General features: G+C 37.1%; 1 protein-coding gene across 2 annotated transcripts in view; it reads right to left on the bottom strand.

The window, feature by feature from the left end:
* The window catches only part of NFATC1 (nuclear factor of activated T cells 1), a 201,498-nt gene that overhangs the window by 76,493 nt on the left and 97,224 nt on the right, over positions 1-27,781 (bottom strand). For both annotated transcript variants that reach the window (XM_027852466.1, XM_027852467.1), the window contains exons 4-6: positions 24,839-25,041; positions 22,561-22,733; positions 18,348-18,488 (exon numbers count right to left, since the gene is read on the bottom strand). In XM_027852466.1, coding sequence (XP_027708267.1) covers positions 18,348-18,488; positions 22,561-22,733; positions 24,839-25,041 — 517 coding nt within the window. The remainder of the gene's footprint in view (positions 1-18,347; positions 18,489-22,560; positions 22,734-24,838; positions 25,042-27,781) is intronic.

Here is a 27,781-nt window from a genome sequence, read left to right as displayed (position 1 = left end):
TTCAACCCAGGTTGTGTTTGTGTGGTAGATTTTCTTTAAAAAAAAAATAATGGTTCAAGGTGCATACGAATGAACTTTTTGTTCTTTATTGCCTACCATGCCCAACACAGAGGTGTCACTTTTAGGAGTGTCTAATGCATTCTGAATGCCTGCAAACAATAGTCTTTGTATACAGAAGCATCTCTCTGGAAGGTAGGCTGTTATGAGAATGGCATGAAGTAATTATTCGTAAAGTGACAGGTAAAATTATGGTGTTGATTACTTACAAGGGAAATTTACCTCTACCTCCTACCCCTTCAGTCTTTTATCTCTACCTAAAATGAAAAGATATCCTAAAAAAAAATTAAGTAATCACAATTTATTAATCCACCTACTAATGTATGGAGCAACTGAAATCTACATTCAGTGAATATCCACATAGATGAAATCATGAATCGCTGAAATGCTGGAACATGTACATGTAGCCTACATTTCTCTTCGTGTTTTATTTTAAAAGGAGAAAAGATATACCTTTTTCAAGCTACAAAGCAAAATAAAATCAGAGAAATGCCTTCAGAAGTTATTGATTGAAGAAAATATATTAGCTATACCAATGCCCAGAACCCTCCAACATTATGTTTCAAACATGCCAGAATTACACAAACTTCCCAGGGCTACCAGATTCCAGTACACAATTCATTCATCAGATGAATCCACTAAATCAATGAATAATAAAAAAAAAATAGACCATTGTCTTTTGGGTGCAGGACCCAACTTTCCTACAGGAAAAAATACTGTGAAACTAAAAATAAACAGTTGCTCTTGAAGACATCAGAATTTTGACAGCTCTGCAAAACTTCCAAAGTTCTGGCCTGCTCGAGAACTTTGGCCAATGGAGTATTTTTTTACTGTAGCCATTATGTCCTGGTGGTGATCAGGAATGCTTTCCCGGCTTTGAAAAAGTGTGGCTAGAACTTTGTATTGACTTGTGCTTAATTTCTAGTTTCTATCTTAGAGAGAGACTATATGGTCTAGACTCTAGGATATGATCTAGGACTCTGTCTTGGAGCCCTGCAAAGCTGATTTTCCCCTCCTCTCCTACTTTTTTTTTTTTTTAAGAAATCTAAGTTATTCTTTACATAACTAATCCTCTATTACTTCTCTTTGGCACTAACCTAAAAGCTTTTGAAATTTTATTATGACAAAGCACAAGTTTGCTCAAAAAAACATTTTAGGTGTTATAATCTAAACTGTTAGGGAAAAATTCCGGCCAGTGTTTAGTCTTTACCTATCAACTAGAAGTTAAGAGTCATAGTTTGGGTTTCAGTAAGAAATTCTCTTGAGAATGTCCAGACCTTTGCTGTTAAAAAGGGGGGGCAGAAGGGATTAAGGGGGAGTGAGTGTCAGAGGGAGAGAAGGGGAATAGAGGACTCATTAAGAGTTAGTGACATTTCATTTAACAAAAACATAAGGAGGAGAAGCTGTTATGAAGCAAAGACAAAAAAAAAAGTAGACAATTCCTCATGTTACGTCTGGTGAACCAAGAGGGAAATCTCAACGCCCACGAACTGGGACCTACTCCAGGAGGGAAACCTTAGACCACTACGTCAACCTCTTACAGTAAACATGTTTTGCAGGTTTATACAATTTAAAAGAAAAAAAAAATTGGGATAGGAACAATTTGTGGGGGCCTAACTGGTAAGGAAATTTGCCTATGGAGGAGAAAAGAATTTTCTCCCAATGCAATGAGCATGTGGGATACCTTTCTTGTTGTCAGAATGTGCCTAAGAAGTGAGGCCTGATAAACCACAAAAGTTTCCATTGTAAGCTTGCCACATCTGCATTGGCCTGGCTGGTTTAGGGCCCAAGGCAACTCCCTGCCTGGACGGGCACCAACAAAAGTACACCAGAGCAATTTATACCTTTCCAAAATGCAAATAATTCAAATTACAGACATAACACAAAGCTGAAGCAGACACATTTCAGGCATTCCCGTTAAAAGTTTTGCTCTCTGGACCCACCAAAATATATGTGAAGCTTTGAAGGGCCAGTTCTTGGGGCCTTCCCCCAATCAATCTGATAATTTTTTTTTTCCTTGGGTGACATGGAAAGCCATTTCAGACACTGGCTTCGACTTTGCACAGTGGAGTGAATTCAGAGAAAATAATTTGGCCATTAGTATAGCTAGGACCATTTTGCAGTCCTATCTTTGGAGGGAAAGCATGTGATTCTTCTTTCTTCTCAAAATTTATTCCCATCCCTTAAGGGCAAGATATATACTATTTACTGGGTTGCTGGTGTGTCCTCTGAGACTTTTAAATGGCAGGGAGAGAATCTAAACAGAAAAAAAAGTTGCCAATTGGAAAATCTGGGTTCAAATCCTGCCTTTGATACCTGCTGTGTTATTCTGGGCAAGTCACTTAAACTCTGAGTATTCTAGGCAAGTCTCTACGATTCTAAGCTGCTGACCTAAAGGGACTTTCCTTACCCAGATGTTAACTATACTAATGAAATCACAAGTCCAGTCCCTATGGCCCATCCTAACAGCCTCATAATTTTTAGGAATCTCTACCAATTTCTCACTTTCTCATCATCCATTAACCATTTTACACTCAGTTCTCCCCATGAAACACCTGAAGTCACCAACAATGAAATTATGGCTCTTATGATCCATTAAATTTCTCTCAGAGCAGATGAAAGATGACAAGGTCTGCCAAGTGGATCCATCACAGCCTAGGGCTGTCTTCTGCAAGGCACCTGAATTAGGAGGTGAGGGATGGATTCAATCCCATCCAAAATAGCCTCCCACTGGAAAGGGAAATGGCCAGCCCTGAATGGGCCTTTGTGTTTCAGCCTTATCAAATCCTCATTGCATTTCTCAGTGCTCCAGGAAACTGCATAGAAGCCCAGGGGTAAAAATATTCCAAATCATTAGGGAATTCCCTACAGCATGAGTCATAGAAAAGGCTTCCCCACCACACCCAGCTAGAAGATTTCTACACAAACAGGGCACTGTGGGTCTGTTCCAACACTCCACAGGATTGAAAAAGAAGCTGTTTAAAACTCACAATGTCAATTAGTCATATATATTGTAGTGTTTTTCTAGGGCTGAGCTTTTTTTTTTTCCACACACGAAAGCAACCCAGAGTTTATTTAGGAGCTGTAAAAGCTTTTCTAAGACACACTCTATTATTTTCTAATCCTTCTTGGTGTGCTGGGCATTATTCTTAGATGTCTGTGATTGGATTTCTACACACTAGAGAATGGGTTCTGGATAGTTAGAGCTCTGTGAGATCACCAGCATCAACACCTATTAACCAAAATGGTTCAACAGTCACATGAATTAAAAGAGAGTGCATAGATCAAAAAGGGTCATAAAGCAGAATGGTTATGACAGCCTTGTCTGGGATCACCAATCCCATCACCCTATGGCTATTATTTCTGCATCTGGAGACTGGGGAAAGGAGAAGAAAATGCAGAATGGGCATCTTTCTAGATAAAGACTTCTTTGACTTCAGTTACTCCAGTACCTACAATGGAAGTATACCAATTTGTTTTATTTTTGTTTTCAGGGAAATGAAAGAGAGAGAGAGAGACAGATTCAGAGACAGAGAGGGAAAGAGAGAGACAGAGAAACAGCAAGACAAAGAGAAATCAACTGATATGGACATAGGGAGACACAGAGTTCACACTTAGAATTGTTTCACTATTTAAATCAGTCCAATAAAAAGTAATGACTGAAAATTAAGACTCTCCTCTGCTTAGGATTCCTTATGTCCTTATCCTCCTCCTCTATTCTAAAATTCTCACCAAATGCAAAGAAATCATCCATTTCAGAATCAATATCAACTTGTTTTTAAGCAAGATGTAAAACATTTTTGGCAAATTCTTACCAAATTCTCCCTACTATCTAAAGTGGGCAAAGTTATCCAAGAAAATTAAGTGTAATATCAGTTAGTTTTACCCCCAAACACAAGAAAGAGAGGGAAGTTGGAAATGAGGAGGAAAAATAAATCCATTTCCTCATTTATTTATTCATTTTCATCTCAGTTTGTTCCTTAGTTCAATAACAGGCTTAGTGAGATGGCTGTCAGTCTATAGCAAGGAAACTCCATTCTCTTGAAATGAAGGTCATATATGACACCTGGCCACATCACTGAGTCACAGAACCTCAAAGTTAGAAGGGACCTCAGAAGCCAACTTCTCCAACCCATACCTGAATGAGAACATTCTCTTCATACCCATATCAAGTGGGCAACTAGGCTTCACTTGAAAACCTCCAGCAAGGAGAAACCTACTACCTTTCACAGCAGACCGTCTCACTTTGGGATTGATCGCTAAATGTTATGGAATTTTTTCCTACAGAAAGTATAACATTTCTTTCTTTAAAAAAAAAAAAGCTTCCATCCATCACTCCAAGTTTTGCTGTTTATAGCCAAGCAGAACATGTCTGTGCCCTCTTCCATTTGACAGTCCTCCGAATACCTGACAGCTATCACGTTCTTCTCTTCTCCAGGATAAACATTGCCCATTCTTTTAAGCAATCCTCATATAGCGTAATCTTGAAGCCTTTCATCATCCTGGTTACTCTATTTTGGCTATTCTCCTGTTCATCAATTTCATTCCTAAAATGTGTTGCCTAGAGCTAAATAGAACACTCCAAATGTGGTCTGACCAGAGTAGAGTACAGTGGGACTGTAACAAATCACTAGTCCTAGACAATGTGCCTTTCTCAATGTAGCTTAACATAATACAGTTTTGGAGCTCTTTTTAGCTACAAATTATAATGCTGAATCATATTAAACTTTAGTCTACCCAGACCCCCCAGATCTTTTTCAGCTGAATTATTCTCTTGGCTTTCCCAATCAAAATTTGGTCTGGCTTATTTTCTAGGTTGTTGTCAAAGACCTGTGCTAGGTGAGCTCAACAAATTTGCTTCCTTTCACACTTTTATCTTGGCTCCGCCCTCCCTTCAGCTGAATTATTTTCTAGCCCCACACTTCACACATCTTGTACTTGCACAATTGTTTTAGACCTCAGTATAAGACTTTGCATTTATATCTATTAAATTTAATCTTATTAGATTTAGCTAAATGTTTCAGCTGTTAAGATCTTTTTGAAGCTTAGGTTTTCGTACATGTTAACTATTCCTCCCAGCTTGTGATTATCGAAAAATTTGATAGGCATTCATCTTTGTGCTTTTATCCAACTTATTGATCCAAATGTTGATTAACATGGGACCAAGACTAGATCCCTGGATCATGCCACTGGAGATCCCTTTCCAAGCTGACATCAAAACCATGAATGACATCTCTTTTGGTCTGGTAACTCCACCAGTCCTAGAATGTTGTCTCATTGTACTATCATCTGTATCCAGTTCATGCAAAAGAATAGCATCTGATCTGTCAAATGCTTTGCTGAAATTTAGGTAAATTGTATCTACAGTAGTATTCTGCTGATCTGCCAGGAGAGTTGCTCCATCAAAAGAGGAAATCAGGTTAGCTTGTTAGGATATGCTCTTGATGAAGCCATGGTGGATCTTTGAAGTCATCATTTCATTTTCTAGATGCTCCCTACACAACTCTTTAATGATACGATCTAAAATTTTGCAAAGTCAGACTCACAGGTCTTTTCCAATCCTGCAGTATGCCTTTATTCTTTATAATCTTTCAGAGATGATGGACAAAGGCTCCATAATCATATATCCTGGTTTTTCAGTACCCTACTATGCAGTTCATCCAGGAAAGGTGACTTGAACTCACTGGAGGCAACCAGGTGCTATTTCCTGATTTCTTACTTACCTTGGGTATTATCTCCCTTTCAGATTCTTTGGCAAAGAAAACAGAATCAAAATAAATGTTGAAGAGCAGTTCTGTCTTTTCTCTGTCATTTGTTATCATCATTACGTTTACCACACACAGTGATTCTATATATATTTGATTTTTTAAAAAATTTTTCCTTACATAAGCTTTTAAAAAAACCTCAAACCCAAACTCCTTAACTTTCCTCACCAACTTTAGCTCAGTTGGAGTATTAGTACTCCTTTCACTAGTCTTCCTGTATCATGTCATACCAACACTAAGTTTACAGTATATGATTTTATGTTAAATTCACTCTGCGGCAGAACTTCCCTTGAGATATCACCATCTTTCAAATTTTAAAAAAGCATACTAAAATTAAGAGCTAGCTCCACACTCCATGTGACCATTTCCTATTGCCCCCAACCCCCAAATGGCAAGACTGCCAATATCCAGAACAGAAAATTCCAAGTGGAGTAATGGCAAGGAAATAGACCCAGATGTTCTTTCAAATATGTCAGGGATTGGCAGCAGACACTGAATTCTGAGTCTTGGCTCCTTAATCACAGGGGGAAAGAAGGCCTTTGATCCATCCAATGTAATGATGGTTTTGGCTTAGAAGGAATAGAAATGGTAAATGGTTTGAGAGAACTGGTCAGGCTAGAGGTAAGTAAGAATGAGAAGACAGAAGTAAGGGATCAAGAATATGTAGGACTACCAACCTAATCAAAACAAAAACAAGGATGTTACTTGACAAAGTTCAGATGGTTACCCCCCAAATTTTGACCCCTTACTCATAGCTGATGGTAGAAGCTGCATCAGAAAATCATGAAACAGTTCAACATATATACGTACATATGTGTATATATGTGCACACAGGTATATATTCATACATATACATACCAAGATGTTCCACATTGTCCTTTGATGGATAGGAAGCTACTATAACTTCCTTATCCTTTTAAAACAGTATCTTTTGAAGATCTTTGACATTATTGCTTAAATTCAGAATTATAGGATGATTGCCCAATTTTTATACTGCACAGGCAAAAGAACAAAGCAAAACCTTCCTAAGAAATAATAATAATGACAGCTCACATTGATATAGTGCTTTGGATTTACAAAGCACTTTACAGATATTATCTCATATGACTTCATACTACCTCTTTGTCAGTAAAATTTTTCCAGGGCAATTCTTAGGACTATAAAATCATAGATTTAGTGATGGTAGAGATCTTAGATTTCCATCTAGTTCAACCCTCTCAGGAGCATCTCAGTACCAAAAAGTATAAGTGATTTACCTAAGACCAGTAGTAAACAGTGGAGTTGGTATTTGAAACATACCAAAGTCTGAGCATGGTAACAGGGCTAAATCTATTTGAAGCTATTGAATATATTTCTGCTGCATATGCCACACAGCAAGAGTTGTACTTTCTGAAGGAAACCTTAGTAGTATTGCGTTAGATTCTACAAAGCTGAAGGTCTCACATTTAACTTCTTGAGATTATACTTCTGCAGGCTTTTTCTGGACTGTGTGAATCAGATATCATGATGGAGATGGCCATATTAAATGCAATCCGGTGAGGTCAGTGCTGTAGTATTTTTATGTCTGTGATGATCATGGACATGCATAAGCAAGGATGATGACGATAACAGTACCTGTGAATAGATATTGTCCCTCATGATCTTTGCTGTTTCCTATGTCAAATGGCCAGGAAAATCTGAAACATGAAGATATTTTCCTACATGCTCTGTCATGATTTCCGGGTATATGTGAAAGGATTCCACTATCACCTGGTGAGACTACAAGCCCAGATGTATCAATTTCCAAAAATCCTTTAAACTACCAATATATCTTGAAGAATTAGGCACAAATGACCTTCACATGAACTTTAGCATTCTCAATTACTCCCACAGCCCTCTGGTTCCTGCTACAGAAACATAGCTACCAGGTTGTCTCTAGATTTGAGTCAATGAATACAATCAGTTCAATTTCATCAAGGATGGTGCACTGAACCTTGATAAACAAGAGATGAGAGACCAGATCACAAAGCAATGCCTGTCTGAAGAGGATTCAACCACTTGCTTATTTATTGAGTGAGCTATAGTTTGATTACCAATGTGAAACACGACCCCATTTTTGGCTGGATGCCCCCAAACTGTGACTGCTACTGGCAGTGGAAAGAGCAATGGAAAGATCTCAGGGAATTTAAGATCTCTCACCAAATGGAGCTCTGCCAACACTCCGGTCACTAGCCTCTCATCACATCTCGTCAAAACAGACTCCAGCACCGGAGCTTTCCAATGCATCAGACGAGAGCTAAAAAAAAAGAAAAATCCATGTGCTGTTCCTCAACCGACCCACCCTCTCCAAATGCTATTAAAAGTGCTTTCTTTTTGACAGGAGAGGTTTACAGATCATCTTTCATAAACTGTGTGACCTAATGTAATAATATTGCATTTTAATACCTGCTGTGTGAATAGTTAACTACTAAAGGGGGGGAAAAAACCCATTCCCCAAACCCCTAAGCTTTGCTCAGGGCAACATTCAGCTGGTGAAACTGAGATTTCCCAATTGTATCATATGCTTCTAGGCAAAAATTTCACCATGCACACTAATTACAGCAGGCGGTGTTCATCACCTCATTCTTTGGCAAACTTAAAACTTCATAGTCACTAAGCATAATGCCTAGGGAAAATTTACTTTGTAGCTTGGTCTCAGGATCCTGAGCATGGTGGAATGAAGGCTAATTTGAAGTGTCTGGGTAATTAACAGCATATTTGGGGCCACTGGGATCCATAAACATGAAGTCATACAAGTAGACAGTATTACAGGACTATTTGATTTATTAAACTTGGTGGCAGGACCGTGTGCTTAGCACTTGAAAAGGTATATTTACAATAGGGAATTCTGTGAACATGCTCCTGCAAACACATAAACAATTTCTTGAACCTGAGTATTTTAATGGATTGTCACCAAGGCACTAGACCAAGATGACATTGCCGCCACTTAATTCTCGTATAGTCTTATCTCCTGATCTGGTAGGGATAGAGATGGAAAATGAATCAGTAGTTTCATTGGTATACAACATTCCCATGTGAGGATACTCTCTCTACCAATGCAAGTCAGCATTTTCTTTGTAACTTACAGTCTTAGAGAGTCCTAGGGCCCTGAGAGGTTAAGTTATTTATCCAGGATCACACAGACAGTATAAATCCAAAATGGGACTTAAACCCAGGTTTTCTGACCAGGCTGCCTCTCGCTTCCTGGTAGAAGGCTCAAAACATATGGATTATGCTAAATTAAAAAGCACAATGCATCCATTCTCAGGACAAAATAATTTATTATCAAGAGTTTATAGAACTGGAAAAAGCAAATCAAAAGTCAAACCTTACTTCCTTTTATTTTTCTCTGTCACTAAAAATATTCACTCTTCAGTAAACATTACACATTTGCAACCCCATATAATTTTTAATACTTTATATCAAGATTTTTTAAATGAGAAAGTCAACATCTTTCAATCTATAACTTTGGCCAGCCGTTGAGAACATCAATTATGTCCAACTTATCTGGTGTCCATTTTGTTTGTTTATAGCTATTTACACTGCCTGAGGGCTGGTGTTGTTTTTAACCAGTGCTTAGGATAGTGTCTGGTAGACTTGCTGACTGATTGAATTCTCCCCACTCCTCACAATTGACATTAAATTCTGGGGGGAGTTCTGTGATTTACTTTCTGTTTTGCCAACATTTATGGTATAATTAGAAGTCAGATTAAGAATTAGGAGAGTTTCTACATTCTATAGTCTTATTATTTGTGGATATATTTTCAGAGAGTATTAAGAAGCCATATTTCCATATAAGAAGAGGCTCAGATTAACCCTCCCCCCACTTTAAAACCGAAATTCCATCTTCCTCCCACCTTTCTTCCTTTACAGTACCTCAAGCCTCTTGACTAAGGATCAGTGGAGATATACAATGGTCACCATTTCCATAAGGAAGTAGGAGCACTGGCAAGTTGTTCCCATCAATGTGTGTTGCCTGCATCGAAAGCAGAAAGCTATCCCCATAGCCCAGAGTAGAGAGACTGCCCTCATGAACTACTTTTTGAGTAGTCACTCTTCCTGCCTATTCGTCTTGGACTAAGATCATTCCAGCCTCTTGCTCTGTTTTTAGGTGTAACCAGGTTACCCCTTAAGCTTCACTCTCTAACCTCCCTCCAGAGTAAACCTAAGAACTCTCTAAGGGCAGATGAATAAAGTAGATTAGGAGAGAAGCAAGAGGCTAATAACATCATTTATGCAGCAAAGGCCCAAATATGGAGTGTGGGTGGACCAAGAGATGATGTATTTCTGCCAGATTTCTCCAGCATCAAAAGGCCCATCTATTTAGCAAGAGACTTGACTTGTCCTTTAACCCTTCCAACACCTTTACAGATGAAAGGAAATAGACACTAAAAAGAGAGATAGGTGAGGAAATAAGAAAGAAAGGTTTAAAAAACAAGAAAAAAGGAAGAGGAAGTAAAGAGAACGAGAAAAATGACTTTTTACTTCTAAAATATTTTTTTTAAACTGCACCTCTGACTTGGTACATTAGTACCTAGTGAAGGTCTTCCTCTGCCAGTACAGTTCAGAACCTTCTCTACAATCTACAGTCTTAGAAAATTGCCTGGCAGCACTGAGAGGTTAAATTACTTGCCCAGGGTCACAAAGCCAGTATGGGTCAGAGGCAAACCTTAAAAAAATAGCTATAATTTATATAGAACTTAAAGGTTTACAGATTATTATACCTATGTTATATCATTTGATCCCTGCAATAATCCCGTGAGGTAGATGCTATTATTATCCTCATTTTACAGATAAGGAAACTGAGTCTGAGAGAGGTCAAATGATTTGCCCAAGATCACACAGCTAGTAAATGTCTGAGGTAGGATTTAACTCGGGTCTTTCTGACTCTAAGTCTATCGATCTTAAACATTGTACCACCTGAGGCCAGCTTGATATCCACTATGTCATGCTGTCTCTAAAATCTAAGCCATTTTCATTTGTGACTTCAAAAAAATTACTTTTTTTCCCCAAGCCCTAGTTAATTAGCAGAAGAAAAACACATTTAGCTAAATGGAATTTCAAATGATATTTTCTAGTATTAAGAGAAAGGCAGACAAAAGAGCTGGAGAAAAAGAGATCGGGTGAAAGAAGAGAAGCAATGATGTGGGCAAATGTGGAATTACTAATGGAAAAGAAAATATAAAACAGAAATCTATAAATCATTTGCAAAGCTACTCTGCCCCCTACCCTGACAATGTACTGTGTTTCTGTTTCGTTGGATCAAAGGTAAAAAGAAAAATGTTTCATCTCTCTGTTTTTTGAAGAGAGATCATTAGTAACCACCCAGGAGCACCCATCTGCGTATTTTGAATATTTGGGGTGTTCAGAATTAAAGAGTATTTATAGTTGCCCTTTACCTTCTCCAGCACAGAAGGATTGTGTAACCAATTCTTGATTACTAAATGTGATGCCAAAAGGTTTCCTATAGGGAAAGAGGTAGGAACTTTAGTCATCTTCATCATGTTTCCATAATTTTTGCATAAAGCAGATTATATAACATTCCCCTTCCCATATGCAATCCAATGACTCCTTGTTCATTTGCCACTCAACAAATATTCTCAACTGTCTGCTTGCATGTAATTTAAATATTTGCATTGAGCATGTGTTGAATGTCTGCTTACCTTCGTGTCTTTAAAATTTCTGTTCATGTCATATCTAGATATCTTAGGAGGGAGGTCACTAGAGGCCAGGAACCCTGGCTGTTTAATTCACTTTTATACAGAGCCCTTTCAAAGCATCAAATATTCATTGAGAATGAGCTTCTGGTAATGAGCAGAAAGATGATTCCATGTCAGACCTATCCTCTCAAGCCCCAGATAAAATGACACTATAGGAAATGTCCAATTAAATACATAATACTGTAATGATAATGACCATTTGTTCAAACTGATTGTAAAACAAAAATCAATCCAAAGAGTTCAAAATTTAGGATCTCTTGACTCCCAGTGACTGATACAGGAAAGATGCCTTCATTTCACAGGCATATTTCTGAAGTAAGTAAACCCCTTTGCTATAGGTAAAGTAGTGAAGGATAATTTTTGTTTAAACTGGCAATGCAGTGGATAGAGCATTGGGCCTGAAGTCAAGAAGGCCTCAGTTCAAATACGACCTTGTACTCTTACTAGCTGTATGACCCTGGGCAAGTTATGTAAAAAAATTCTCTGGCTGCCTCCGTTTCCCCATCTGTAAAATGGGGATAACAATAGCACTTACCTCGAAGAATTATTATGAAGATCAAATGAGATAATATTTATTTTTTTTAAGTACTTAACACAGTGCCTGGCACAGAGTAGATACAGTATAAATGCTTATTAGTTTTCTTTCCTCTTTTCTTTAAACAATTTAAAAATAAAAATCATTATACTCAGAACGCATATCTACATTTCACAAATTAACGACTTTTTCATATATTTTTCCAATCTATACCTATTCATATATTTTATTCTGTAATGTGACTTTCTAGGGACTCAGAGTCAGGAAAACAAGAGTCCACTTCTCTCTTTGGCATATTCTGGTCATGTAGCCCTGGACAAGTCACCTAAGCTCTCTGAGATTCAAGCAATTCTCTAAAACCATAAATTGCAAAGCAGTAGTTAACATGCTTTGGTAAAAGGGGTTTTCTTCACAGGGAGTCTTTTACATTTAAAAAATCACAAATCTAGACTAAAACAAAACAAAAACATTCTAACAGTACATGTGATATAGGTAACTCAGTTGTTTATGAGTGAATTGGTCATTTTGTGGATTATCGGTAGGTCAATTAACCAACAAACATTGTTTAAGTGCCTACTATGTGCCACGTACCATGCTCATCCCTGGGGATGTATCCTTTTTGTATTCCCCTAAGGAGATAGCATCCCATGGAATCCTGAGCTCCTTAACAAAAGGGCTATGTTGGAGAGAAGTCACAAGTACAGAGAGGCTCAGTGCCTATTTATAGATGCATTCCAAATGTAAAGAAATCTTATACTTTTATCATCAATCTGTGCCTACTCTCAATTCTGTTATCAGGAACAGTCAACAGATTCCTGAGCATAGGCCACAATAACCCAGCAAACATTCAAAAACTAACTGATCCACACAGTTTTCCTGGGAAGAGTTGGCTAGGGATCGATTTAAACAAAAGGAAACCCCTAGACCTACTCTCTCTACTTCGGTGTAATCAGAAAAAATGGAATCACCAAAGGAGGAAGAGTAAGTTCATACCTCATATGGACATTCTACTATTTTCTCTTACATATTAGGCAGCCTCTTAGGTTATTAGCCATTTCATAGACAGCCATATTCTCTCTCTCTCTCTCTCTCTCTCACACACACACACACACACACACACACACAAAGCACAGTGCCTAGCACGTAATAGGTGCTTAATAAATGCTTACTGCCTGACTGATATTCATGTTTTGTATTTAGATGCCTCTATCTACAGCAAGAAGAGAAGGAGAATATTCTAATGATCATGTAATAGAAGATCTTGAATGAACAGTAAGAGAGGGAATAAGCCCCACTGATGCTTAACGTCTCACAAATGAGAGCCTGTAATAGGCAAAACAGGGTGGATGCCAATGATGTAAGAGCAGCCTGAGTCTGACAGGTCAAACCTCTTGGAGTATAGCTGCCATGCATGTCCCTTCTCATGTAGCTCTGGTTCTTGGATGACCGTTTTACACTGTCTTTCATCACTAGAAAATATGGTCTAATGTACAAGCCGCAAAGCATTGACCTAAATCCCTTGAAATAATGACTTATTTCAACACTTGAATTTTTTTATAACACTGTGAAAGATCTAAAAAAAATTATACTGCTCTTCTGAAAAGCCCCATTATTTATCTACCCTAGAGACTGGGGAATATATTACAAACAAATACCAGTTTAAACAAGTCCTTTGTGACACTTTTCTCACAATACCACTTCACCCAGCTACTCTCCCTCAGCTAACAACTTCTTTTCTCAAATTCTGCACAGAAATCCCACCAGGATGGTTAATATTTAATGGTCTATCAAAGTTTTACTTTTTTTCTGTAGCCTAATTGAGCGACTAAGGGGTTAAACGAAAACTACAGCTCTGTTGTCTCTCTGCACCAGCATGATCATTCTTCAGGGATTCCCTTTTGCATGAGTCACTGATAGAACAGACAGACTGCATGCAAGGAGGCCAAGATAATGTCATTTCTCAAGAGATTATGAGCGCTAAGGACTAGCCCTTGAAGACGAGAGAGAGAGAGACAGAGACAGAGAGACAGAGAGAGATAGAGACACAGAGACAGAGACAGAGAGACACACAGAGAGAGAGAGAGAGAGGAAGAGAAACAGACAGACAGAGAGACAGACAGAGACAGGGAGACAGAGAGAGAAAGCATAAGCCTTCTATTAGGAAAAAAACTTAAAGGAAATTAGAGTATGTTCAGCATAGAGGTGCTTTAAAAGTGAAATGAATCTCTGAGAACAACAGATATACAAATGTAAAAAACACAAGAGGCACCCTGAATTATATTAAGTCTCATCTGAAGTTGTTTTCCCAAGTGTGATACAGAAAAGAAAAATAAGAATGATAGAAAGTGTAGTTCTATGATACAGTCCATAGCTGTTCTTTTTTTAACATTTTTGACATTTATAATAGCTCTAATTTTACACAATTAGTGGCTGCCCTTAGAGTCTGAGGATGGAGGAGTAAGGAAGAATCTTCATGGCTAGGCCAATATGAATTGCCTAAATGAAATAATCTAAACTTTGTAGAAGGCTACTTCACACTGGCTCCAATTCCTATCCTGGTTGTACTTGTAAGTGGTGTTTTAAAACACACACACACACACACACACACAAACACGTGTCACACATCACACACGACCAGGGCAGAGAAAAAAGCCAGATGATCTCATAGAAAGCCTAAAGGGTAGCTGGTACTGTAGAGTTTTGAATTTAAATCAATTTAAGTGGTTTTTCTGAAAAAGAACTAGAAAAGAAAAACTTTTCATAAGCTAATGACACAGGGTGTTTGGTTACAATAACATTTCAGGTTGTATTAGGAAATACAGTAAATGATAAATTAAATGTAAGAAAGCAAACCTGGAAGAACAAAATTACATAGGCATTTGTTAAGCTAAATGCCTGTTTGTGAACATATGATTTACATGTATATACTTGTATGTATATGAATGTATAAACCACTTGACTTCAATATTAATGTGAATTCATATGAAATCACAATACCTGGTTTGAATATATGTTTACTTATTGAGTGTATATTTATATTTCTTATATTTGCTACCTTTATGTTCTGCATTAATTGAAAAATATTATTAGATACATATTATTGGAGCCTACATATTATTAGAAGGGCCACTAGATACATTTAAATTCTTATAGAGGAAGCAGTGTGGAGCAGTAAAAAGAATATTGGACTGAGTCTAAAGACCTGAGTTTGAGTGGCAACTACTATACCACCTGTATCACAATGAGCAAGTCATTTAACCATCTACCTCAGATGATGAAGAAAGATCTTTGCAAACTGTAAAACAAGTGTGAGTTGCACTTACTTATGTCAAAATATTTACAGGTGACTGACTAACTGCATATTCACAGAACCACTGAATCTTGTAGACAGAACTTCCCTCTCTAACATCTCAGCCTTAGTTTGAACATGTCCAGTGGTAGGGAGCTCACTCTGAAGCCAATTCTCTTTCTTAACAGCACCAATTGTTCAAATTCTTCTCTATATTAAACCAAAACTTGTCTCCCAGTAAGCACTCTATTTCTGCCTTTCCCCATTGGTCTTAATTCTGTCCATTGGAACAACATAGAATATGCTTAATCCCTCTTGCATCCAATAGCCCTTAAAATATTTGAAGACAAATATCATACTCTTCTGGCCTAAGAATCATAAATAGTGAGGGAGAGCCATAAAGGGAGCATTAATTTTCTTTCTGAAACAGAGCCCGACCAAAAATGTCATTCCTGAAGGGTAATTTTAGCTAATTTGTAACAAGAGATATCTAAATACTGCCTTTAAATTCCTTCCTGGTGATATATCTTCTCATATTCACAAATACATGTATTTTAAATTGTAATTTAAATTTAAGTAATTTCCAAAGTAATCCTTTCAAAATGTTTTCCAATAATGCAAAAAAATTTTTATCATTATTGTTAGCTGAATTTTCTTTATAATTTAAACTTGCCCCCACCCCCTGTATTACGTTCCTGATTGCACAGACTTGCCAAGTTAAATACTAGAGACTTTCAAATACATTTTGATTGAAGCACTTAAGTTTCCTGCAAATTGTACAAAATCAAGGATCCCATTATGAAGGTTGAATGCCTCAGTGGTTTTCACTTGATTAGAGTAAGTGTTGGATTGGCTCTGCTTTCAAGAACATTTCAATTGGTAAATGTACAAAAAAAGAAGGCAGCATAACAGCCCTTAACCCCTAAACCTCATACATCCCACTCTGACTGCAATAAAAATGACTTGAGTCCTCTGAAATCATATGAGCCTCCTGGAAGGAAATGACTGCACTGGAAAATCCTGCTCTTGAATGACAGGGATATGAGAAGACAATAGAGAAGTTCAAAACAGTCAATTAAGTTCAGGGATATATTGATAGGCAGGTGGGAAATTTTGCCAGTTGAGAAACTCTCTTGACATATTTCAAATCTTAAAGAAAACTAATTAATTCTTACATGCTCCAGTCTTTCAGAGGACATTGTTTTATTTCTTATTTAAAAAAGTATTATGAATATATAATATGCTGGTTTTGCCAGAAAATCCAAATTGAATATACAAATTTAATATACAATACATTACCTCACTTATCACAATGCTCCTATCCACAACACTCACATCCAATTTTATTTGTAAGAAATGAAATGAAAATTAGTAGAAAAAAAATCTTTCCATCATCAGTCTATGAGCAACAATTACTTAGAACCCTCTGGCACGCAAAGTGCTTTGGTAGGCCCAATATAAATGCTATGAAGTTCAGAATAATATCCAATGGAACTACATTTGTAGGGGTAACTGACAGAGAATATCTTCAGGGGATTTGAGACAACAGCCAAGGCCAGGAACGAAGTGGGGTTCTGGCCACTGAAACCTCAGAAAACAGTTAGCAAATGATGATAGTGTAGAAGTGACTCCGCACAGGCTATTGCAAGCATTCACTGAGGAGCCCTGAAGGTGGAACACAAGAGATATTGTCTCTAGAATTCTGCCTAAAGACACCTAAGGTTAACAAAGGCCATATATATGAAAAGACTGTGCAGTCTCTTAAGATTTTACTAAAAATAAAACATCCATCACACCAGTGATGGGAGCCAATGAATTTATATAGTGATCATTAACAAAAATGGGAAAAGGAACTGAACCCCATAAAACATGATGCAGCATGGTGTACTAGATAGGGTGAGGAGGGGGGAAGGGAGAAAAAAAGAAATTTACTTATAATTACATCATGTATTTGAAAGGAATATCAAGCTGTACATAGTAGATTTGAAGTTTCATGTACAATCATCTTTTTATTGTACTGTGCTATGGAAATGTTCATTTTATTCCATAAATTAAAAATAAAATTTTTAAAAATATTTTTTTTAAAAAGTAGAAAAGAAAAGAAAACAAAACTGAGAAAGTCAGGAGACCTGGATGCTAGTCTCAACTTTGCCTCAGTTTCCTTACCTATAAAAGGGAGTTAGAAAAGATAAATGCTGAGTTCCTTTCTATTATAGATAATTCTATGACCTAGGATTATATCTATATATCTATACATACATGGTGCCCCAAAAACTTTGGCTCAGTTTTAAGCTATTAAACCTTAAAGCTGAACCAAGACAGTTATATGTATGTATATATGTGTCCATACATGTAAGTGTACAAATATACAGAAACACTTAGACACATGCTTACAGGATGTCCCATAAGTCTTAATGCACATTTAAACAGTGCTTTCCAAAATGTGATACAGAGAAAAATACCCAGGGAAGAGAATGTGTTAATACATCTCAGAAATAGGAGCCAGGCAGTCAGATAAGTGTTGTTATATGAAGCCACAGAGGCAGACATGAGGAAACCAAAAGTTGCATACATTACTAAGAAATACATCTCAAAAGACAAGAAAACAAACTTTCAATTATTTCCTCATAAAACATTACAAAGTCCTTGGGAGTTCCTGTGATATTGACAATAAAAGCTGTCAGGAAGAAACCATAGCTGGCTATAAAAATAAACTCTTAGCTCTTACTTTAAATGCCATAATTGTCAGTCCATGCAAAAATTCTTAACTGCCTATATAAACACATTATGCAAAATGGTATTGTTATGTAGGTCATCTCTACAGCTCCACCCCATTACTTGAAAAATATATGCAGAAGGACAACATGTAATTAGAAGGTCTGTACTCTCCCCATCCAGGAATCAAATTTCCACAAGCATCCAAAACAGAAAAACTAACACAAGGCTATTTTTAAAGAAAATACCTGGTGCTTTTTCCACGAAAATTACTTTTGAGTCTTGCAGAAAGTTGTGACCAGACAATATCATTTTTTTCCCACCAATCACTGGATAGCTGTCTGTGCTTTGTTTCTCCACTAAAGGCAATTCTTGGGCAGATCTCTGGGCTAGAGGAGAAAATAACCACATATGGAACATAATTTGTTTTTAAATTATAAAAAAAAAAAAGACTTCATAGGTCTCTCAACACTTCTTTGCATTATACAACAAAGTATTTGATACAATCTTCCTGACAATGCTGAGGCTCAATAATGTAAGAGAAATTTGAGATCAGCATGATTTTCTAGTAAGTTCTTCCTGTACAGGATGGTATAATCATTCTCAGTTTTCAGGTGGGGAATAAAAGACAAAGACACATCGGTGATGGAACCAGACTTGGAGCAGAAGTCTCGGCCTTCAGTATTTAAATTTCTAACAGATTCCTTGGCCTCTTAACATCCAATCATTCAAATGAGTTATTTGGGTGAACCTAAAATATCATACTCATGTATTTTAAAGAAGCACCACCAAAACTTTAGCAGAACAAATTTAAAACACTGTAACTTCTCAATGATTCTCCATACTATAATTGTTATAATTAATCTGTATGCATAGCCAGACTGAGACACAGCATTGTATTCTGAATAGAGAACAGGCCTTAGAGTCTAGAAGACCTGCACTCAAAAGCCACCTCTGAAATATAATATCTGTGTGACCGTGAGCAAGTCACTTCACTTCTCAGTGACCCAGATAACTCTAAGATTAAATTGAAGAGTAGCTGCTGATCTACAATGATAGAGGGATTTTCCTTAGGAATTTGTTACACCAATGAAATCACTAGTCCAAAACAAAATTTTTAAAAATCATCCAAACTTTGAAAATAAGGTCTTTTCATTGTATCTCCTCTATTCTCCAACTAAAAATTCATAATCTATTGTGATTTAGCTTATTTGTGAGGGAAAACTCAGTCCCCTCGTCCAATAGAATCTCAAAATAGCAGAGACACAATATAGTCAATTAGTGTATAGAATGTAAGCTTCTGGAAGGCAGAAGCTGATTCTTTTTTTTCTTTGCTTCTCCCATACCTAGTTCAGAGTAGGCACTTAGTAAATTCTTGTTGATTGAATGATTGATTTGTATCCCCTATACCTACCCAGCAGCTCTGCTTTAAGAGTAGGTGCTTAACAAATACTTGTAGATCGGGACGGGATCACCCTTGCTATAGCATAAAGAGCTGCCCCAAACCTTTTCCTTTTTCTAGAATCTAAAAAGAACTTAACTCTTTGAGAATTCTGGCGAGACTTTTGTAACTGTCATCTTGACCCTCAGTTGTGGTATGATGGAGATGTTCTATCAACTAGATCCCGTACAACATTAGAAGCATGCCTAAGGCCCAGAATGATGGAGGGCTCAGAAATCTAGGGCTCTTGGTGGTTTGACTCTGTCCCTAAGATAATACCTTTGGGTACTAAATGAAGCAGCTATATGGTCACAATGAATAGAATGCTGGGCCAGGAGTCAGAAGACTCGAGTTTACATTCTAGTTCCAGGAGACCAGACCCACAAACAAGAAACTGAGTCAACAATTCTAGATAGTACACAATTAAGTCTTAAATCATGTGGATTTAGATATCTGGGGAAGGTGGGACTTAAACAAGGCCTTGAAAGAAAGAAATCAATTAAGGTTTTTGAGTCAGCTAGGTCATGAAAAAGGCAGTATTTGGGGAAGATCCATCCAGGAATGTTATAAAGGATTCACTGGAGGAAGAAAACTGGAATCTGAAAGGTATGAGGTAATGAACACTTGGATCTAGGAGGTGTCCATGGGAATGGAGTGGAATAAATGAAGAATGAGTGGGAAAGCATTTGCTAAGCCCTTACCACGTGCAAAGCCCTGTGCTAAGTACTGAGGATACTAGTTAAAAACCCAGAAAGCCATTCTCTCAAGGAGCTCATATTCTAATGGGAGAAAGAGCACGTACAGGAGGTTTCAGCCGGAGGAGAAGGAATAGATACACATTGAAAAGACATGCACTGAAGGAAAATTCAACAGGATTTGATGAGTTATTTAATATGAGGGATGAAAAGAAAGAATAAGTCAAAGATAACTCTAAAGTTTTGAGCCTATTTCTGGGGAAATGATAGTGTCACTAGGAGAGAAATTAGATGAACTCAGGAAGGGAAGAAGAATGTTGCTTGGAGTGAAGAGTATATATGAATTCAGCTTTGGACATGTTAAGCTTGGGGTGATGACTGGAATCACTTAGATGTTCAATAGACCATTAGAGAGCCAAGCTGGAGCCTGGCAAAGAGTAGCTTTGGAGATGACTATCTAAGAGTCATAAGCACAGAGGCAACAGCTGAAACCATGAGACTAGCTGAGCTCTGAGGGAGATAAGTATAAATAGGGAAGGGCAGAAGGCTAAGGATTGAACCTTGGCACTTGTCCATAGTTAGGAAGCAAGAGGTAGAAAGGCCAAAGGGAATAAAGGAATAGTTACAAGGTTGGCTCTCTGTTTGTCTGTTCCAGAAGCATGGAGCTGTCATGAGCAGCAAGGAAGTATCTCTTAAAAAGTCAGTCAGTTTGGCCAGACCCCATTTTAGCTTTTCTTTAACCTGCTCTGGGGACTCTGATACCCATTTCCCTTATTCTCTCCTCCTCAATCACCACGAAGAGGAAGAGGAGTAAAAGACACATAGGGCAACATGGAGAAGAAGTGTCGCTCAGTTCAGAGTCTCCACTAATTTGTTAAAGGTCATGCATGAAATGAGTGAAGCTATAATAAATAGAAGCCAAGATCTTGTTCCCTAACAGACCCTTGTTTAGAAATGAGATGGGGGCAGGGGAAAAAGGAAGACAATTTGATAGGAACCATAAAACTAAATGAAGTAGCATGTTCAGACTGTTTAATAGGTTCACTCAAACTGAAGCTGAGAGGTGATGTAACTTGCCTCAGGTCACACAACTAAGTGGCAGAAGCAGGAATGTATGACCAAGTTATATCAACTTTCTGGGTTTCATTTTCCTTCTCCATAAAATGAGGGGCTTGGAAGAAAGGATGCAGTCCCAAAACTCTTTAGTTTAAAAAAAAAAGGAATCATCAAGGACCTAATACAATGAATAGGACTATAAATCATATTTACTCCATACAAGAAATTTCAAAGCTCCTAATCCCATTTTCTACAAATTCTCTGAAATTACAGGGAATTCTTAGGTGATAGATTTAAGATAGTTCAAAGGTCAGCATCAAAATTATTTTCTTTTCAGTTCCTCATGCAGATTGCAGGTTGTCATGGGTTTTGAATACTCTGTTCATTATCAAGAGTACTCTAACAAATGGTCTCTAATAATAGTGATGATGATGATGATGATGATGATGATGATGATGATAATGATGATGGCTAGTATTTATGTTTGCAGACCACTTTACAAATATTATCTCATTTGATCCTCACAATAACTCCAAGAGGCAGGTGCTATATTTATCCTAATTTTCAGATGAGGAAAGTGAGACAGAAAGAGGTTAAGGGACCAGCACTCTATCTACTGCATCACCTATATAAAATATAGAACTTGTTTGAGTCTACATTTAAAGCAAGCATAAATTTTACTCATACCATGACTAAATGTTTCTTTGTAACAATCAAAACTGAGGTGATTAAGTATTATTTTTAACAGAATAATGGACTATACTTTTCAGTGACTCTGAACCCTCAAATATATATTTTTGAAGAAACAAGTTAGGGCAAATAATAGCTAACATTTATATAATACTCACTGTGTACCAGGCACTGTGCTAAGTGCTTTAAAATTATTATCTCATTTGACACACACAACAACCCTGGGAGGTAAGTGATATCCCCATTTTATAGATGAGGAAAATGAGACAAATGGAGGTTTAAGTGACTTGCCCAAGGTCACACAGCTAGTAAGTATATAAAATCAAATTTTGCCCTAGGGTCTTCCTGACTCCAGGACTGGTAACCACCTAGCTACTTTACAAATGTAAAAAAAGAATGATATTAGACAAAAAAAGCAAAATTGCTGTCATGAACTGTTCAAGTGATTCCATGTCTCTGTGCTTCTGTTTCCTCATCTAATCAGTGCTGGAAAAAAATTATCTCTACAGTCTCTTCCTACTAAATTCTAAAATCTATACAGTCCTTAGAAAGAAGGGGGGAAAGTGAATAATTACTTACAACACTCAATGGGATTTGATGCTACTTGTAGAGATAGAGTTCTGCCATTAGATTGTGGAATATGAACCCGGAAAACCAGTCTCACTCGAGTATTCTTTCTTCCAATGTCAGTTTCACCTTTCCGCAGTTCAATATCTGAGTTTCTGAGTTTTAGGATTCCAGCACAATCAATACTGCTCAAAACAAAACAAAAGGCCATTTAATACTTTTTCCAGTTTCTGACATAATAGAGTTGAAAACTTCTAAACTCTCATCTTTCAGAACTGTCCTCTGATGTTACCATAATGTTACCATAATTGCACTGGGAGTTGTGCATACTCATTTCGCTACCGTAGATATTATGGTATTATAGTGATATGAGTGTCCCAGTACCATTGAGAGTTACCTATTTTTATATTCTGTGGCAAAGGAAAAAGGTATATTTGAAGGTAAAGACATTTCAGAACAGTCAGTGAGGGCAACACTGAGACTGTATCAACACATGCCAAGTCAAGCAGATAATTAAAGCAATTTCATAGATAATTCAATCCCCAAAATAACCTTGGCTCACTTATCTACATCTCTCAAGCAAAACAATTTTATTTTATTTTTTAGGCAGAATAATTTAGACACATAGTGATTCAATAAACATTTATTAAGCACCTACTATGTGCCAGGCACTGAGCTAAGCACTGGAATAATAACAATAATCATAAACCTAATTGTCTTGATTCTCCCCATCACTTGGTATGAGTAAACAGTTAAATTGTTAACTACATAACTATGGTAGGGGGAGAAAACAGTGAAAAGTACAGCTAGCAATGTTATGTAGAAAAAAAAAGAATTAAAATCATTCTTCACTATCTCATGATACACATGCACTAGTGATGCTTGCAGCAGCTAATGCAGCACTGTTCAATCTCTCATTTTTCTGATTTACAGCTTATATTGTTACAATTCAAATAAGCTTCAATGCAGATCCTACAGAGTGTTGACCCATAATAATCCACTATATTTTTTCCTTCCTCATAGTATTTATCAGAGATAATAGTAAAAAGTCTGACAGTTATTTTAACACTTAGTGCTTAGCTGAGACTTTGGAAAATGAAAATTTACAATGGGGTCCTCTTAAGTTTTAAGCACCTAAGTGGAAACTACCATTCATCTGGGTTTCAGTTAGATAGATACCTCTGAATGTTTCTAATCCAGCATTTCCTCAACTGAAAATCTTGAAGTGCTCTGAGGCAATGTGATAAATAAACTGGTTTTTTATAGTACCACAACTATACTCATTTAAAGCATATGAAAGTCATCGGAATCCATTTGATTTCATCTCAGATCTTGGGATCCTGACTAGAAACCAAGTCAAAGATTTACAAGATACTTGAAATTTCCCCAACTTAAGGAAACTTTGTATCGATTTTCACATGTAGATTTTTATAGTTATAAATTCCCTGTAAAGATAACAGAGACAATTTCACTGTAATTCTGATTAACTGAGGTACAATTAATGCCCCAAATATGATTAGGAACCATTTCGACAATGCATGGTTTGTTCTTTTACTGCTGAATAGAGTAAGTTTGAGAGAGTGACTAGCAAAAGAATCATTTTTCCAAAGCTTAAGATAGGATTTGAAAATATTCTCTTGATAATAATGTTTTTTAAATTTTTATATTCATTGCAGATCAAAGCATACTATTTTTCTACTTTATTTTTTCATGGTTTTTGCTTTGTGTCTTCTTTCACAACATGACTAATGTGAAAATATGTTTTGCATGATTGCACATGTATAACCTATATCAAATTTCTTACCCTCTCAGGAAGAGGGGATAAGGGAGAAGGAGGGAGAGAATTTGGAACTCAAAAAAACATAAATGAATGTTAAAATTACATATAATTGGGAAAAAATAAAATATTATTAAAGTAAAAAAACTATATTCAGGTGACTTCTCTAACTTTACTGTTTCAAAGTCAAGAGCAACTAGGTGTCATGTTTAGTAGCTGCTAAATAGAAGAACTGGGTGGGAGATATTTACAGCACTGTAATTGAGATATTTATTTTAAGTGCCATTAAGCACAGCAACTGAAACCCTAGAAAGAAGCAAATCAGTTGTCATAAATATCTGTGAGGTTCGTTTAGGTGTTAAGCTAAGGACACTCTGGGCCACTGGAATTTGGTAAATTTGTTAAAGGCTGAAAAAATTTAGAGGATTCGGTGAGAAAGTCAGAAAAAAAAAGGCAGCACACAGACACACAACTCTGCTGAAATCACCAAGTGGCCCAGTCCACAAGGCTTACATTGCTCGCATGTTATTTTCTGGTAGAAGTGGAATTTCCAGGACTTTGGTGTTGGAGAGAATTGCTTCGTGGCTGGTGGTGGAGACAGTTTTCCCTGTTATCCGGTGGACCTGGTAGAAAGCATGTGGTCTCAGCAGGCGGTCGTCTGCCGTCCCGATGAACAGCTGTAGCGTGAGCGGCTCACTTTCTAAGTAACCATGTAGCTGGCAAAAGAACAGAAAACTCCCACTAAGCACCACGCACATAAACTGCTAGGAATCAATTAAATTTTTATAAGCAAGAGACTCTAATTCTAGGAGAAAACTAGTGACAGGTGCTAAGTGTTAAGTCCCCTCCCACCTCCCACCCCTTTTTTTCTCTGTAGTGTAATAGTGGTACATTTAAAAAAAAAGTGCATTTAGAAAATGTCTCATTATTCTAAAAGACCTGGGGCACTTAGCTAGATTTAAGCTTTGAACAGTCCTACTGTCTGCTTAAACACACCACACATACATGTATGTACGTGTACAACCACATACCTACCACTGCCACCAAAAAAAAAACCCAAAACCCTACCATTTCAAAATGACATATTCTAGCAAGATAAAGTAAGAATTAAGTGGATTTTTCTTTATACAGCCCTGATTTAAGCCATCCCATCTCCTGACATGGAGCTGACTTCACCTTCTCAGATGCCTACATGTTTCCCAAGGTCATCCTTTTCATCATGAACATCATCAGCTGGTTCCATGAGAAACTAGACTCCTGAATTCTTTCATTTTAGGCAAGTATATGCTAGTAAGTATGATGTAGGACTAAGCCGCACGCATTAGCTGACTTTGTCCTGTGGAAATTAGCATGTTATGCCAGGGCTCCATTGTTTGTACCAATTTACTTCCTTTGAATCAATATCAGTAGATGTATTCATGGTACTAAGAAATGTGTTTTCTTGTTTAATGAACATGAAACTAGACAAGGCACAAAATCTCTCATGCAGTTTGATAAAGTCAAAACCAGCAAAATAACCCAGATCAGTTCAAGACTGGCACTTCTTTTGCCCAGCCTGGTAGATCTTTCCCCTTTCAAACTAAGTGCTTGAGAAACACAGCCCTGGCCACAGTGAAGTACCCAGCATACAAGAACAATCAATTCGGCCTTCAGTTTGGGTGGGGGAATGTTCCACTAATTGGTTAAGTCTGCTTAAGCGTCTGGCCACCAGTTGGCAGACACAACACATGGAAAACTATATACTGACATTCCTCAAGAAAATGCCAGTTCAAACTAAGCCTGTTGTTTTCTCCCAGAAAGGAATAGGGTAATTTAGGCACAACATTTTTCATATCTCTCGAATGAGACTTCATTAAAAAGACACTGAAAAATTCTGGTATTTTGATGAGGCTATTTGGTTGTCAGAATCCATTCTTTCTTCTCTGAAGACACATCTCCTAGGGCAGTGGGATTGCACATACATGATGTTCAGTTCTCCCCAAGGAACCATTTTTGAGCTACCACTGGAGCTCACATACCTAAAACCATTTTAAGGCAATATACAATCTGGTCTGATGGAATGTGCCATAAGCACTAACTGCTTTGTCTTAACTTGTTCCACACCCTAAATCTAACTTCCACTTAAAAAACACTTTAAACAATTTTAAGCCATCATTTTATGAATATTTTTACCACTAACAATAGCATTTTCAGTTGATAATACAATTCCCATTTTCAGAAGAGACACACTAGAAGTAGAAGTAACTTCAGGGCTCAGTGGCACAGAGTAAGCACTTAATAAATGCTTGTTGATTGACTAATAACAGAGTGTTTTCTTTTTTTCATAAAGCACTGCATAATCAATCAGATTTATTACATTGGCTTATTAATTTTTTTCTAAACCACCTTTACTCAAGACCATCTGACATAGACTTGTTATACCAACTGTGACTGATAATAACCACTCTGCTCTCATTCAATTTAATAAAAGTCATAAGCAAGTGCTATGCTATGGCATAAAAAAAAAACTTCATTTTTTAAGGAGCCACTCTTTGGAGACCCTGATTGTGAAGAATCATGAAGATGAGGTAAAGGAATAAGAAAAAAAGACTGAAAGAAGTGATTTAAAAAAAGGTAAATTCATCAAACATCAAATGTGTATCCCATACAACCCCAATATTTTTCTTAATTTGTTTGTGTGAATATGAATAAAGGCAGCTGATCATAATATATAGAAGCAAACTACATAAAACACACATTGACAAAATTTAGTTAAGGGGTTAGGAAGGGACCCTTTATGATAACAGCTAAATTCTTCCAATCCAATCTTACTCCAGCTCCCAAGAGACAAACACTTAGTCAAGTCAGTCAGTGAGCAAATAAACATTTATTAAGTACCTCCTATTAAGTTACACACTATGATAAACACTGTTAATTCAGGGGTGTGATAAAGTCAATTCCAAGGGGTTCACCCAATCATTAAATTTTCAGTATTAGTATTTATACGTGGGAAGTTGGCAAATGCTACAAATCTGGGATTGATTTATTGTTTTGCTGATCGTTTTGATTTATGAAAGTGATACAAAAATGTTAATAATGCAAAATAAACTTAAAAGTGTGTTGTGGGTACTTGTTTCTTCAGAACATTTACCAGCATACTCAATTGTGTAGACCAGCCAACAAAAAGCTGTATAGGGTTGTACAATGGTTTGGTCTTCTGGGAGATTCTGAAGTTGACCTTAGACAGCAGTCTAATGGGAGGGAGGGAGAAAAAGAGAGAGAAAGAGAGACAGAGACAGAGACAGACAGACAGACAGAGAAGAGACATTGAGACAGAGAGACAGAGACACAGAGAGAGACAAAGGGTGAGAATGAGACAGAGAGACAGAAACATAAAGAGAAACAGAGAGAGACAGAGACAGACACAGAGACAGAGAGAGAGACAGAAGCATAAAGAGACAGAAACAGAGAGAGACA

Source organism: Vombatus ursinus, unplaced genomic scaffold (genome assembly GCF_900497805.2).
Source record: "Vombatus ursinus unplaced genomic scaffold, bare-nosed wombat genome assembly UNPS02009573.1, whole genome shotgun sequence".
Taxonomy (NCBI): Eukaryota; Metazoa; Chordata; class Mammalia; order Diprotodontia; family Vombatidae; genus Vombatus; species Vombatus ursinus.
Note: the sequence above shows the minus strand (reverse complement) of the source record. Positions and strands in the feature narration are given on the sequence as shown.